Source organism: Eubalaena glacialis, chromosome 3, assembly GCF_028564815.1.
Source record: "Eubalaena glacialis isolate mEubGla1 chromosome 3, mEubGla1.1.hap2.+ XY, whole genome shotgun sequence".
Taxonomy (NCBI): Eukaryota; Metazoa; Chordata; class Mammalia; order Artiodactyla; family Balaenidae; genus Eubalaena; species Eubalaena glacialis.
Genome location: NC_083718.1, coordinates 32,842,631 through 32,854,896, shown reverse-complemented (window position 1 = coordinate 32,854,896; position 12,266 = coordinate 32,842,631). Strand labels below are relative to the sequence as shown.

Sequence of the window (12,266 nt, the reverse complement as noted above, 5' to 3'; positions counted from 1 at the left end):
GATGCCTTCTATTTAGCACTCAAAGCCTTCTATCCTGGTATGCCATTTCTTCCTTTCACCATGATACACTTCTAGTCTGATTTATTATTTCTTTGTGCCTATAAGTTCACAACCTTTTCTCCTCTGCACACAGATTCTGATAATGACGCCTAAGTAACACTCTTGATTGATACCTGTACTCCTCTCTGGGAATTCTGGTCCTGGGTCTCCTCTGAAATGCTCGATAAAGGTTTATCAAACTGAATTGTGACTGATAACAACAGTAGCTAACATTTGTTGAGGCATACCATGTGTTCTGTCTGCTTGTTTTATCAATTATTGAGAGAGGGGTGTTGAAATCCCAACTATAATTGTGGATTTGCCAATTTCTCCTTAAAGTTCTATCTTGTATTTTGAAGCTCCATTATTCAGTGCATAAACATTTAACATAATTACATTCTCTTGATTAATTGACACTTTATCATTATGAAATAACCTTCTTTATCCCCGGTAATATTCTTTGTTCTGAAATCTACTTTGTCTGATGTTAATATAGCCACTCCAGCTTTCTTTTGATTACCATTAGCATGATATTTCTTTATCCATTTTTTTACTTTTAGGCTATTTGTGTCTTTATATTTAAAGGTCATTTCTTACAGACAGCACATAGTTGAATCTTGTTTTTCTTAATCCAATTGGATCATCTCTGCCCTTTAATTGGGTTATTTAGCTCATTTGCATTTAATGTGATTATTGATATAATTAGATTTTAAGTCTCTCATCGTGCTGTTTGTTTTCTATTTGTCGAATCTGTTCTTTGCTTCCTTTTTCTTTTCTTCCTTCTTTTGGATTAATCAAATACATTTTATGATTCCATTTTATCTCATTTTTTGCCAGCCCATCCTCAGGTGCCAAAGGAAGGAGCCAGTCCCCAGCCACTCTGCTCCACTCTGGCTATATATGGGACAGTTGCTCCCCGATCCACAGATTTCCCTCCACGCTCTAGAAGCCAGAAGTGCTGGCCAAAGCTGTCAGTGATTCGACTCCACTAAACAGCTGCCTCTAACGGGAGCTGCCCTAAGGCCTCTCTCACCAGCCCAGGCCAACCCAGGGGAGCCCAGTTCTGATCAGACAGAGGGGAACGGCTTCCCACCAGAAGGCACTTGATATCCTGGCTCCAAGGAGGGACAGAGCTCTAGTACTTATTTCTCTAGAAATCCTTAAGCACTGGAGACATTTCTCTGTGCTCTTCACAGCCCCACCCACTCCTTCTATCCTAGCATCAGTAGGTGTCTGAGATGACCTCTGGCTGGCCAGGTTGTCCTGAGGCTCTAAGGAGGCAACAAGGCTCTCTTTCTATGTGTAGTAGTGCAAGAGTTATTTACACATCTCACGCCAGTGACCACATTGCCCTGGCTCCTGGAGGACTGAAGAGGGCCACGTGAGGGATGGGGTTGTTGATCAGAAACATCTTTTATGATTCTCTAGTTTCCCTAAAGGAGGGCAATTAGATGGCAGACTCCCGGTGCCTGACTCAGACCTAGCATGAGCTCTTCAGGGCCTCTGCTTCTTGGTATGGGCTGATTTAACTGCCTTTGGTGTTTGTAAGTGTCAGGGCCTTATCGAAGCTGTCAGCCTTGCAGCCAAGCGAGAGAAGTGTGGAGTGGACTAGAAGCCCCAAGAAAGTGACTCTCCTGTGAGTCAGCCTAAATAGTGTGCAGCCATGTACTTCTTACAACAGGAAGTCACCTGGGGGGAAATTGAGCTCTGTGCTGTGCACGGCGGTTTAATGCTGTCAAATGCTGCTCTCAGGATGGAGGGTGGCATTCTTAAGATTCACCCCAGAGAGGACATCTGAAAAAGGCTGCTTCTGAGAGGCACTGGGAAGGTGGGGGAGGTGTGGTCGTGGTTGGTGAATGGGTGTCAGGAAGTGGGAGGACACAGGAGGATTTTGACAGGCAGAGGAAACATCGAGAGCAGGACCACAGGAGGGCAGGGCGGCTGCTGGGAACGTGAATCAAATGGGTGCGGCTGTAAGGAGGGATGCTTGATTGTGGCTGGAGATGGGTATGACCTGTTGGCTGGGCACATGCTGTGAAGGACCTTGAAGGACCCACTCTGGAGTTCAGGATATTGTTGTAGGCACTGGGGCGTCACTGGAGGAGGGACAACTGTGATGAAAAATTGTCAGACACAGAGGCCCTGGGTTTGAAATCTGATTCCACCATTTACTAGCTCTTTGACTTTGGGCAAAATTAGCCACCCTGAGCCTCAGCTTACTCATCTGTAAAATACGTTCTTGCGGGGTTGTAAGGATTAAGTGAGAGAATGAAGTGTGTGAGAGCTCGGTAACTCCAATATAATGTCTTATTTCACGTCGTTCCACTACACTGGCTGTTATGAGATGGCAGGAACTATGTCTTCTTCAGAACACCCAGTCTAGTGCCTGCCATGTGCTTAGTAATTATTTGTTGAATAAATGAATAAGCTTGATACTAGGTCTTGAAACTCAGTACTTATTCAATAATTATTAGTTGACATCTGAATGGAAAGGTTTTATGATAGAACAACACTGATCAGATCTTGGTCTAGAAGGGTAACTTTGGCAACAAGGCAGTGAGGAGTTTGGAGGAGGCAGAGATGGGAACAAGGGAAACTACGGGAAGGCTTTGCAATAATCTATGTTGATGGCACTCATCAACAAGATAGAATTTCAAGATAGGAAATTCTAAAGGAGGGGGAGCAGGTGGAGGGCGAGGCAGGGAATAATCAGCTCAGTTTGGACCTGTTGAGAGTGAGGCTCTAGTGGGGAGAGTTGGGGACCCAGCGAGCTGGTGCAGGTATTCATCTGGAGCTACCTGGAAGAGAGAGAATTATGAGACATGTGTGTATAAAGTCTAGTTGATACCATTGGCCTAGGTGAGACTAAGCTCCCAGGGAGAGCACGGGCACATGGAGGGGGTGGAGAAAACAGTCAATGGCTGAATTCTGGAAACCCCCAAGGAGCCAAAGGGAAGACAGGGTCGTAGGAAAACTGAGAAAGTAGCTCCTGACTTGTTTGTGTCGGACTGCGATTTCAGGCAGTATGGCTATTCTGAGAGCAACCAGGATAGGTGCTACATACTCTGCAGAGCGTTCAACAGCTTGGGGTCTGGAGTCAGACCAGCCGGGCTGATTCAGCTCCACCATGAGCTAGCATGTCTGACTATGTGCAAGTTACTTAACCTGCCAGAACCTTCTCTTCCACTCTGTAAAACAGAGATAATAACTGGAGCTTCCTCGTTGGTATGCTGTAGGGATTAAATGAAATGAAGCACATAAAGTTACTAGGACAGCGCCTGCACAAGGCGGCTAATAATGATTTCAAAACAGGTTTCGGGGAAGGGTTGGCACCTCACCCCATTTTCAGCTTCTGAATATGTTGGTCAGTCATGAGACACCAAATCTGATATCTGGACTCCTCAATTGCTCAGAGGAGGAGACCTGAGGTCCAAAGTTGCTCAAGATCCCATAGCAAGCTAGAGTTGGAGCTGGGCCTAGAATACCAGCTCCCGGCTTCCATTTTTGTACCACAGCTTTTCTGGAACACAGACCCACAGGGTGGATTTAACAAGGGGATCTGGCTACGTGTCAGGATGGCATTTGAGAGAGGAAGACAGCTTAAAATAATGTCTTTCATCATCTCATGCTCTGAGACAGGGATGTCGCCCATCCACCATTTCAGTGGGGCTTTCTGAAACCCACCCCCCAACCATGGTGCCATGGCTTTGCGGCTCCGGATGCTGCATCTTCAGGTCCAGACTCCTCTTCCTGGGACCCGGGACAAGAACAGCCAGTTCCTGTCCCTGTGTGTTCACTTCCAGAGCCTTGAAAGGCTGTTGCCCAGGCTCTTCCTGCCACCTTCCCTCCTTCCCTGGTCAGGTTACCACTACTGTTGATTATTCATGGGGAAGGGGTACAGACAGAGTCACTGGACAATGAAACGAATCCAGTCTTCCTCCCTTTGGGACTGTGGAGCTTCTATCTGGATTTTTCCTCCTGGTGGCTGGCCAACTTATTGTATTGTATGTGATCTTTGCCGGGTTCAGAAGCATCCCAGGGTCCTCGCCAGCACAGTCTCCCTTTCGCTGGCGTCTTACACGTGGCTTCCTTCCAAGCCTAGACTCATTGACAGGTGGAGTGGGGGTAGAGACAGAGACACTAACTAGGCTTTGAGAGTATGTAATGAGCTGTGATGGAACATGTTGCTTCCCTCAGTTTCCTCATCTGTAAAATGGGGGTACAATCTGCTCTCAAGGTTGTAGAGCAACCTACGTGATGAGGTAAAAGGGCTTTGAAAAGCTCTATTCAGATGTCAATTTTCATAATATTTGGACTGGCAGGGAGCAGCACCCTAAAAGAATGCAGTGTCACTTAGACCTTTCCTAAGTAGGTCTGGCATCTAGTGTGCTGCTCACAAGGAGAGACTCACGCTGACTCCTGGGGTGCTTTGGCTTGCAGTTCAAAAAGCTTGTTATTAGCTGTATTTTAAGATTGTACATTTAAAATGTGTAGCACTGTAGCTGCTCTGCAGAGGTCACTGGGTGGCTCCAAGGACACAGTGTGGCCAGAGAATCTGGGGCCTGCTTTTTCTTTAAATATTGGATTCCCACTGAGCAAGGAGGTTCCTTTTATAAAGAAACGTGCATTCCTTCCCTGGCTGAACAAAGCAGGTAGGCTGTTACTGATGGCCCAAGGGTCACGCAGTTCCCCCCTCCCTGCAGCATTCATCATTCTGGCATTGGCCTTAGGGGTGCCGGTGAGGCCAAAACCTTTGCCTGGACCACAGTTTCTGGGGTAACCGACCCCCCAAAAAAAACCCAGCCTTTAAAATATTCATTTGAAGAAAAAATTGCTCTAGACAAAGCCAAAACCTACTTTCAACCCCACTAATGTGAGTTCTTCCCTGGAAACACCCCGTAGCTCACCTCAGCCCCCACCCCCAGCTGTTTACCTCCACTTATCTCCCTGCCAAGGTATCTCCCAGCTACCAGTATTGACCATTCTCTGGAGCTGAGGGTGGTCAGCCGGCTGGGGCGCTGGCTCTCAGCTAGCTCGTGTTCGTGCCTGCCAGGCACTCACTGGCTTCTGGAAAAAAAGACTGTGTGGGAGGATGGAGCCAAATTGGGCTGCAGTTTGAAACCATCCTGAGCGCTGACAGATTTGACTAAGATGGGGGAGGAAGAGGGTTCCTCACAAAAGTAGCCAGAGCTTAAAATGGAGTTGGCAGCTTGCAGTCTGGGGGCTGAGTCTAGCCCTCCACCCAGCTTGTGCCCCAGGACTGGATTGTTTCAGAACTACAGGAGACACAGACTTGGAGAAAGTCCTGATAACCCCTCTCAGCCACTCTCTGGGGTGCTCCCAGGGTCCCTCTGGGGTCCCCAGGCCATCAGACTCTGCAAGCATGGTGCCCCTGGCATTGCCAGGCTCTGAAGGCTTGTTTTTTTTCCTGTGACTCCAAGCCCCACTCTGTTGAAAGATGTCAGCACGCACACCAAATCAGTCCCATCCCTGCTGAGAGACTGTACATCACAGTGGCTAGAAGCACAGGCCCTAGAATTGCACACACCTGGTTCTGAGTCCCAGAACATGCGTCCTACTTGTTTGACTCTGAGCTTCAGTTTCCTCATCCATAAAAAGGGAATAATAGTCTCTATCTCAAGGCTATTGGGAAAATTAAGTGACAGACTGCATGTAAATCACCAGGCACAGGCAGTAACTACTGTGGATGAAGGATCTGAAGGATTCAGCCCGTCAAGGAAGGTGTTCCTTCATCAAGTCTGATGGAGAAATGTAATTGAGCTGTCCTTGATGGGAATCACAAGATCTGGCAAAGACCCCTCTTGGCCAGACCACCAGGAAGATGCACCAGTAACCTGGGTGTTGTCTGCAGGCTCCTTTATTAACCTGAGGCTTCCTGAAGGCCAAGTTCCCTGTGTGGATGGAAGGGCCTGCTTGCTCGGCAGTTTGCCATAACTTTGCATATGATTTGCATATGCTTGGGGGGGCCCCTGCCGTTTCTTCTGGCATTTCCGAGTTAAAATATTACTGCTTCTCCAGACAGGCCCGATATTGATTTTCTTCTAATGCAGTCACTTCTCTAACCACTCTGATTGACGTGGCTCCTTCACCCAGTGAATGGGGAATGAGAGGGTGAGGTGAGGCATGGATGGGGGGAAGGGAGGAGGGACACTGTCGACCTTAGAGCACATGCTACTCCTGAACCTGAGCCATCCTGGGCGATGAGAATGAGCTGCTTCCAGAAGGATGAAGAAAGGAGAGAGGGAATTTTCTCCCTCGGGTCCATCCTAGTCTATTCCTGCCCTGCATCCCTAATCTGACTCGTGATGCCCTAGGTCCACTTGCCAACGTGGTCCAGGGGCAGGGTGGGGAGGCGCAGGCCTGGGGCGGGAGGAGGGGGAGGGGCGCCGCGACAGCCAGTGGCTTTGAGGAACCTTGCGAGAGGAAGTGGCTTCCGAACTCCTCTGCGTGCAGTGTGAGGGGCAGGAAAGGCGCGGGAGGCGGGGGAGGTGTCGAGATGGCGCTCGGCGCACGGGGCGGAGGGGGGAGCCGGCGCGGAGGGGCTGAAACCGCAGATGCCTAGTGAGTTGGAGAGCGAGGTGAGCGCGGCGGAGTCCAGGTCCGACCCCCGTGCTGGCAGCCGCTGGGGAACAGGTTACCCCGCCGCCCGAGCCACTCGGGCCCCAGTGTAAAAAACCGAGGCAGCCGGCTCCGGGTCTGCCCGGCCCGATAACGGACTCGCTCCCCGGCGGGGCTAGAAGCTCACGCCGCGGCCGCCTGGGGAGGGATCCCCACCTCCCTCCGCCGCATCCCGAGAGCCTGGCCCCATCAGATGCGCCCGCTGCCTCCGGCCGGGGCTCCGGGCTAGATGACAGTGGACAGCAGCATGAGCAGTGGGTACTGCAGCCTGGAGGAGGAACTGGAGGATTGCTTCTTCACTGCCAAGACCACCTTTTTCAGGAATGTGCAGAGCAAACATCCTTGGAAGGTAAACTTAATAATACAAGAGACTTTCATTGTGGGGAAATAACCTCTGTGGTCTAGAAGGGAAACCTTGCACCTGGCAAACAGGCAGTTATGTCTTACGGGCGTGGGTGGGCAGTTGCCCTGCGCACCCTCTTGAACTTGTTGGCCGAGGAGACCACGGGTTGGATCTGGAGCCCTTTGGGGACCACCGGCAAATGCTCCTTTCAGCATTTCTTGTCCCTGGACCTTTTCAAAATGGCTCTCTAGGATTTGGGGACAGCGCTTGGCTCGTGGTTTGGGGACATGCTCACCTGTGCCTGGGAGGGTGACCTTCCCCCAAATCCGAGCTTTGAAGCTCTCCATGGCAAGTGGATGGCACCCAGTCCCTCATTAAGATAATCATTCATAGGTTGAGACTTCCGTATTGCAAATGGCCAGAAACCATCTTAAAACACAGTCCCGCAACTTTGCAGAAGTCTAGGGTGTTTTTAGAAGCAAACTAAAACTTCTCTCCTAGGTCACTGTCCTACTACCATTTTGACTTCCTGGGTTAGTTGGGGATAACCGAAAGGAGTTTGCATGTGTTCCCTAATGGGGTTGTATGTGCTAGACACCCAGCTTGCCTGAGTCCCCTGGCCTCGCCCTCCCAGTGCAGCCATATATCTGCCACATACTTGGTGGGAGTGGTGGCAGAGCTCCGTTTATTTATTTGTTTTGTTATTTAGATGAGAGGGCTCCAAGCCAGGTCCTTGCCTAAAAGGGCCTGTTTGTACACTGAAGTGAGCTGTTAAATTTCACAGGTGTGTGCAGGCCCATCATTAATTTAGCAGTCCTACACCAAGTAGAACTAACCAAAAACTTCCCCAGGCCTGACTCTGGGGCCTCCGTGGTTAATAATTCATCTTGCCCGTAGGGCCCGCATTGGCTGGGGTCTGACCTTCAAATAAATGCCCTGGACTTTTCAATTGCGAGAGGATGCCCAAGAATTAGAAGAGAGGTTTTGATTTTAGTGTTTGAAGGATCAACTAAAACAGGCCCCTGGAACCAGCACCTGTGTTCTGGGGCACCCCTTCGAGAAGCTGCACTTGTTCTCAAGAACTGGGGGCTGGGGTAAGGAGGGCTCATGCAGAAAGCATGGCTCCCACCCTCACCCCCACCCATACACATACACATAAGGGCACTCCAGCTATCTGGGGTCTTTATTTAGACCAGTGGTTCTCCACCTTAGCTGCACACTGGAATTACCTGCTGAGCTTTAGAAAATATGGATACTTGGGTCCCACAGCAGGGGAGTCTGATTTCCTTGGTCTGGGGTGAAGCCTGGGCATCGAGATTTTGAAAAGCTCCCCAGGTACTTCTGAGATGCAGCTGAGGTTGAGAACCATTGCTCTAGAGAGTTTTGCTGCTGCCTGGGAAGGAAATGGTTCCTGTTTTTAGAACAAATTTTAGCTGCTGCCCTCACTGCCCGCCAGGCTGTAAGCCCTCGGTCCCAGAAGATGGGTTTTTTGCATGATTGGGTAGAGGAAGGGGCACTGCAAAGCTGAGGTTTCTTTCAGTTGGCAAATGAAAAAGGTATCTGTTTCTGGTATTTCTTGGGAGAAACAGAGATATTTGACAATAAAATATGGTGGGGTGGGGTGGGAGTGGGAGAGGTGACTTGTTCCTTGGCCCAGAGAGCCTCCTCTCTTCACTCTCCCCCCAAATCCCCCTGCAAGCATCACTCCTGAAAATACACCTTCGGTTTAGCACACACATCAACTCTACTTTGTCTGGTTCTTGAATTCATTGCATGTCTTGAGGCCTCTGCATAGCCCCCTACCTCATTTTGCCCAAGTCTATAAGCCCTCAGAGGGCGAGAATCCCTTCTAAGAAACGGGTTTTGTTGAATCCCACACAGGGTGATACGGATAAATGCTTCAAAGAGAGACAGAGAGGTGGCCATGGCCCCTCTTATCCCCGGCCTCTGCCTGGCTGCAGTGTGAGAAGAGTCTTGACGGAGATTCAGAACTGCTGTCGGGGACAGTTTTTCTCAGCACCAGACTTGCCATCCGCACAGCCCTCTGCAGGGGGTGCAGGGCTGCCTCTCGTAGGGGAGCAGGCACTGGGGTGGCCCCCGGCTGTGACGGGGTGCGTGTGGCTGACTCAGGAGCTGGGGAGCTTCATCCACATATTTCAGTCTCTGGTCCTTCTGCGTGTTTTTCCACCTTTAATAACATTTTAGCTCTCTCTTCTCCCTTGGAGCCACTTCTGGAAAGGGTTTCAGAGATCTGCCATCTCCTGACCCCATTCTGACCCCTAACATTGCTTTTTTCCTACCCAAAGAGAGATCGCCTATGAGCTCCTAGGAGAATTTCTCCTTCCTGTCTCCAAGGAAAGGCGTTTATGTGCTTCCTGGTCGCTGAGAGACTGAGGGCCGCATTCGGGAAAGGCCAAGCCGGCTTGGCTTCTGTAATTAGCCTCGTCAGAACGACCTGCATCTGCCGCGTGCACGCCCCGGGCTGGAGCAGAGCTGCTGGGAGCCTCCTGCTGCTCTAGGAGCCTTCCCTGGCCCGGCCTCCAAGGAGTGCTGGAGGCCTCTCACCAGCCCCTTGGGCAGGATGTGGGAGGGTGGGGAAGGGCCCTCATTCACAGAGAGGAGGCCCTGAAGGCGGAGAGGCAGCAGCAGAGGAAGTGGGGCTAGGCCCTGGGCCCCGGCTTGTTCTCTCCTTTCAGAAAACAGCTGCCTCCTGGGGCCTCGGGCCTTCTCTGAGAGGGGCAAAGAGACCCAGTTTTCAGTCTTTGTTTCAGGGGGCTGAGGTGGGGCCCTCCGGGGACTTCCCCCTTGGCTGCTGGGCACGATTAGATTGCTTACCCGGGGTCACGTGTCCAAATGGGGCTCTTGGTGGCTTGGGGGAAGCCCAACCTGTGTGCTCAGGGATGCAGACCAAGCTGCTCTCAGGAAGGTGCACGCACGGTCACTCAGTCCAAGACATTGGAGTTGCGGTGGGAGGGGTCATTCGAGGTCACACAGAAAGTTCATGATGGACCCAGGGTTAGAACCTACGTCTCTCATCTCCCAGCCCAGAGGTTTTTCTGCTTTAGTCCCACACAGGGCAGGTTTTGGTGATTTGTGGGTCTGGTGACTGGGACCTCTGGGCATCCCTGCCAGCTGCTCCTCTCTTCCTGTCTGGGATCTGACTCTGGAAGTGAGGCCAACTTCCACTCCCATCGGTTCCCCAAATGCCTGCAGAGGGTGGCAGTTTAGTCCCTCTGAGCAGGGACACGGGCACTCTGAGCTCTCTCTGCATGTTCCACAGGCTCCGGGACCCCAGGAGCCACCCAGAGCATCGGGGTGAATGCTCTGGGGACACAGAAAGCCTGCTGCTTGCAGCATGGCAGAGCTGGAAGGAACCGGATCTGGCACCTCACTTTACAGATGGAGAGGCTGAGGCCAGAGAGGCGCGAGGACTTCACCAGGCCAAATATCGGGCTGGGTGGAGCCAGGACTAGCACCCCTCTTAGAAACCTTGTTAAGAGCTCTTCTTGGTCTTCTTCACTCAGCGTGTGACGGGGATGAACTGCAGTCCTTGTCCTCTCAGAGCCTTCTGCAAAATGGAAAGACCCAAACAACCTCGGGCTAGGAAAGAGCTGCAGGGTCCTTACATCCCTCCACTCCATAAGGTCCTCACCGTCCCCCCGTTCCTAAGGCACAGCGGTCCAAGAAACATTCACTCTACACTTGACACTATGAGGGGTCCCTCTCATCAGTCCCAGAATCTTGCAACTTTACAAGTTCTTCTTCATGTCTATCCTAGAATACTGCTTGCTGTATCTTCATCGTGCATGTCTTCTTCGTGGATTTGGAGGCGGAAGTTTGGCTCCATCTGTGGTTAAATATTATACTTAAGCACAGCTGGAATACTTTCCCATGCCATCCCCCACCCCCCACCCCCCATACCCAGGCCCTCCCTGGTCTACACTGACACCGTTGATTCTTGAAAAATTCAAGGAAGACGCAAAGAGGAAGGCGGGGGGGGGGGTCTCAGAGGTCACAGTCCGAAGCCACTCCTGGTTCCGTCCCTGCACTTGCCCCATCTCCTCTTGGGCCTCTGTGGGCCCAGGGACGTCATCCAAGCCTGACAGCCCTGGGACTGGTCAGGGAAATCCCCATCTCTCTGCCAGCAGCAGGCACACCCAGGTCTCGGGCTCAGCACCTGCCCCTGACCTTCTTGGCATGAGAGAAAAGAATACTAAAAATAAGTAGGTTCCAAATTTGAGCAATAAAAATTAAACCTTCAGAAACATTGGACCATATAACTGCTTTTCTGTGTGCTTTCTCGGAAGCCTGCCCAGCTCAAGACTCACCTCAAAAGATTCTTCACGCTAGCGCAGCCACACAATAGCCTTCCTTTGGGGCTGGAACCTGTATTCCCCTCCTGTGGAATTTACTTCTCGTTGCTTCTCTGGCCCTTCCCAGTGTTCCTTTTCTCCGTGAAGATGGTAAACCCTGTAAGATCAGAACTCGCATCCCCTTCAGGTGCAAGGCAGCACCAAGTACTGGTTACAAAAGCAGGCGCTGACTAAATGCTGGTTGAGTTTAGTTGCTGCATCATCTCTCTTGCATCCTGTATAATCAGGGTGGACCAAATGTTGTAACAAACAGCCCCCGTTATTTTCAGTTGTTGGATATAATAGAAGTTTATTTCCCTCTTTAAGTAAAGTTACATTGGCAGGTGGGGCTCAGGATAACACATGGGAGGTTTTGTGGGCCAGGCCGGGAAACGGTGTGTGTGTTTTACACCCACGTGCTATTGGCCAGAACTCAGTCACGTGGCCACACCTAAGCACAGGGAGGTTGGGAAATGAAGTACCGCTGTGAGCCCAGGCGGACGAGGAAGCCGGATGTGGTAAACACTTAGCTGTCTCTGCCACACATCCCTCCTCCTACCTCTCTACCCAACCACCGTTGGAAGCTCTGCTCTGCTTTCTTGGTGAAGGGCCGTAACCTCTGTCTCTTTGACTTTGTACCTCTCCATCTGTCACCAAGGATGTGCTCTTCCAGGGATGGGGGGCGGAGTGTCCTGTTTCCCCCAACTACACTGGGAACTTTTTGAGGACAGATGCTTTTCCTTACTCAGCACTGCCCCGGTTCCTCTGTAGCATCCGAAGCCTTCAGTGGTGCTTACAAGGTTTGCCCTGGCTACTGACATCAGAATCTCTCTTTAGATCACTCTTTGAAAATGGAGTGTCAAGGGTCCGCTCTAGACTTCTTGGCTCCTGAG

The 12,266-nt window shown here is 51.0% G+C and overlaps 1 protein-coding gene across 2 annotated transcripts in view; it reads left to right on the top strand.

The window, feature by feature from the left end:
* Positions 1–12,266, top strand: part of RASSF5 (Ras association domain family member 5) — a 68,795-nt gene that overhangs the window by 34,478 nt on the left and 22,051 nt on the right. Inside the window, exon 1 of one of the 2 annotated variants that reach the window (XM_061185462.1) lies at positions 6,899–7,027. The exons of the other annotated variant lie outside the window; for it this stretch is intronic. Within the exon in view, the coding sequence (XP_061041445.1) occupies positions 6,908–7,027 (120 nt within the window). The 5' untranslated portion in view covers positions 6,899–6,907. Of the gene's footprint in view, positions 1–6,898; positions 7,028–12,266 lie in introns of those variants that run through there. 2 annotated transcript variants of the gene reach the window in all.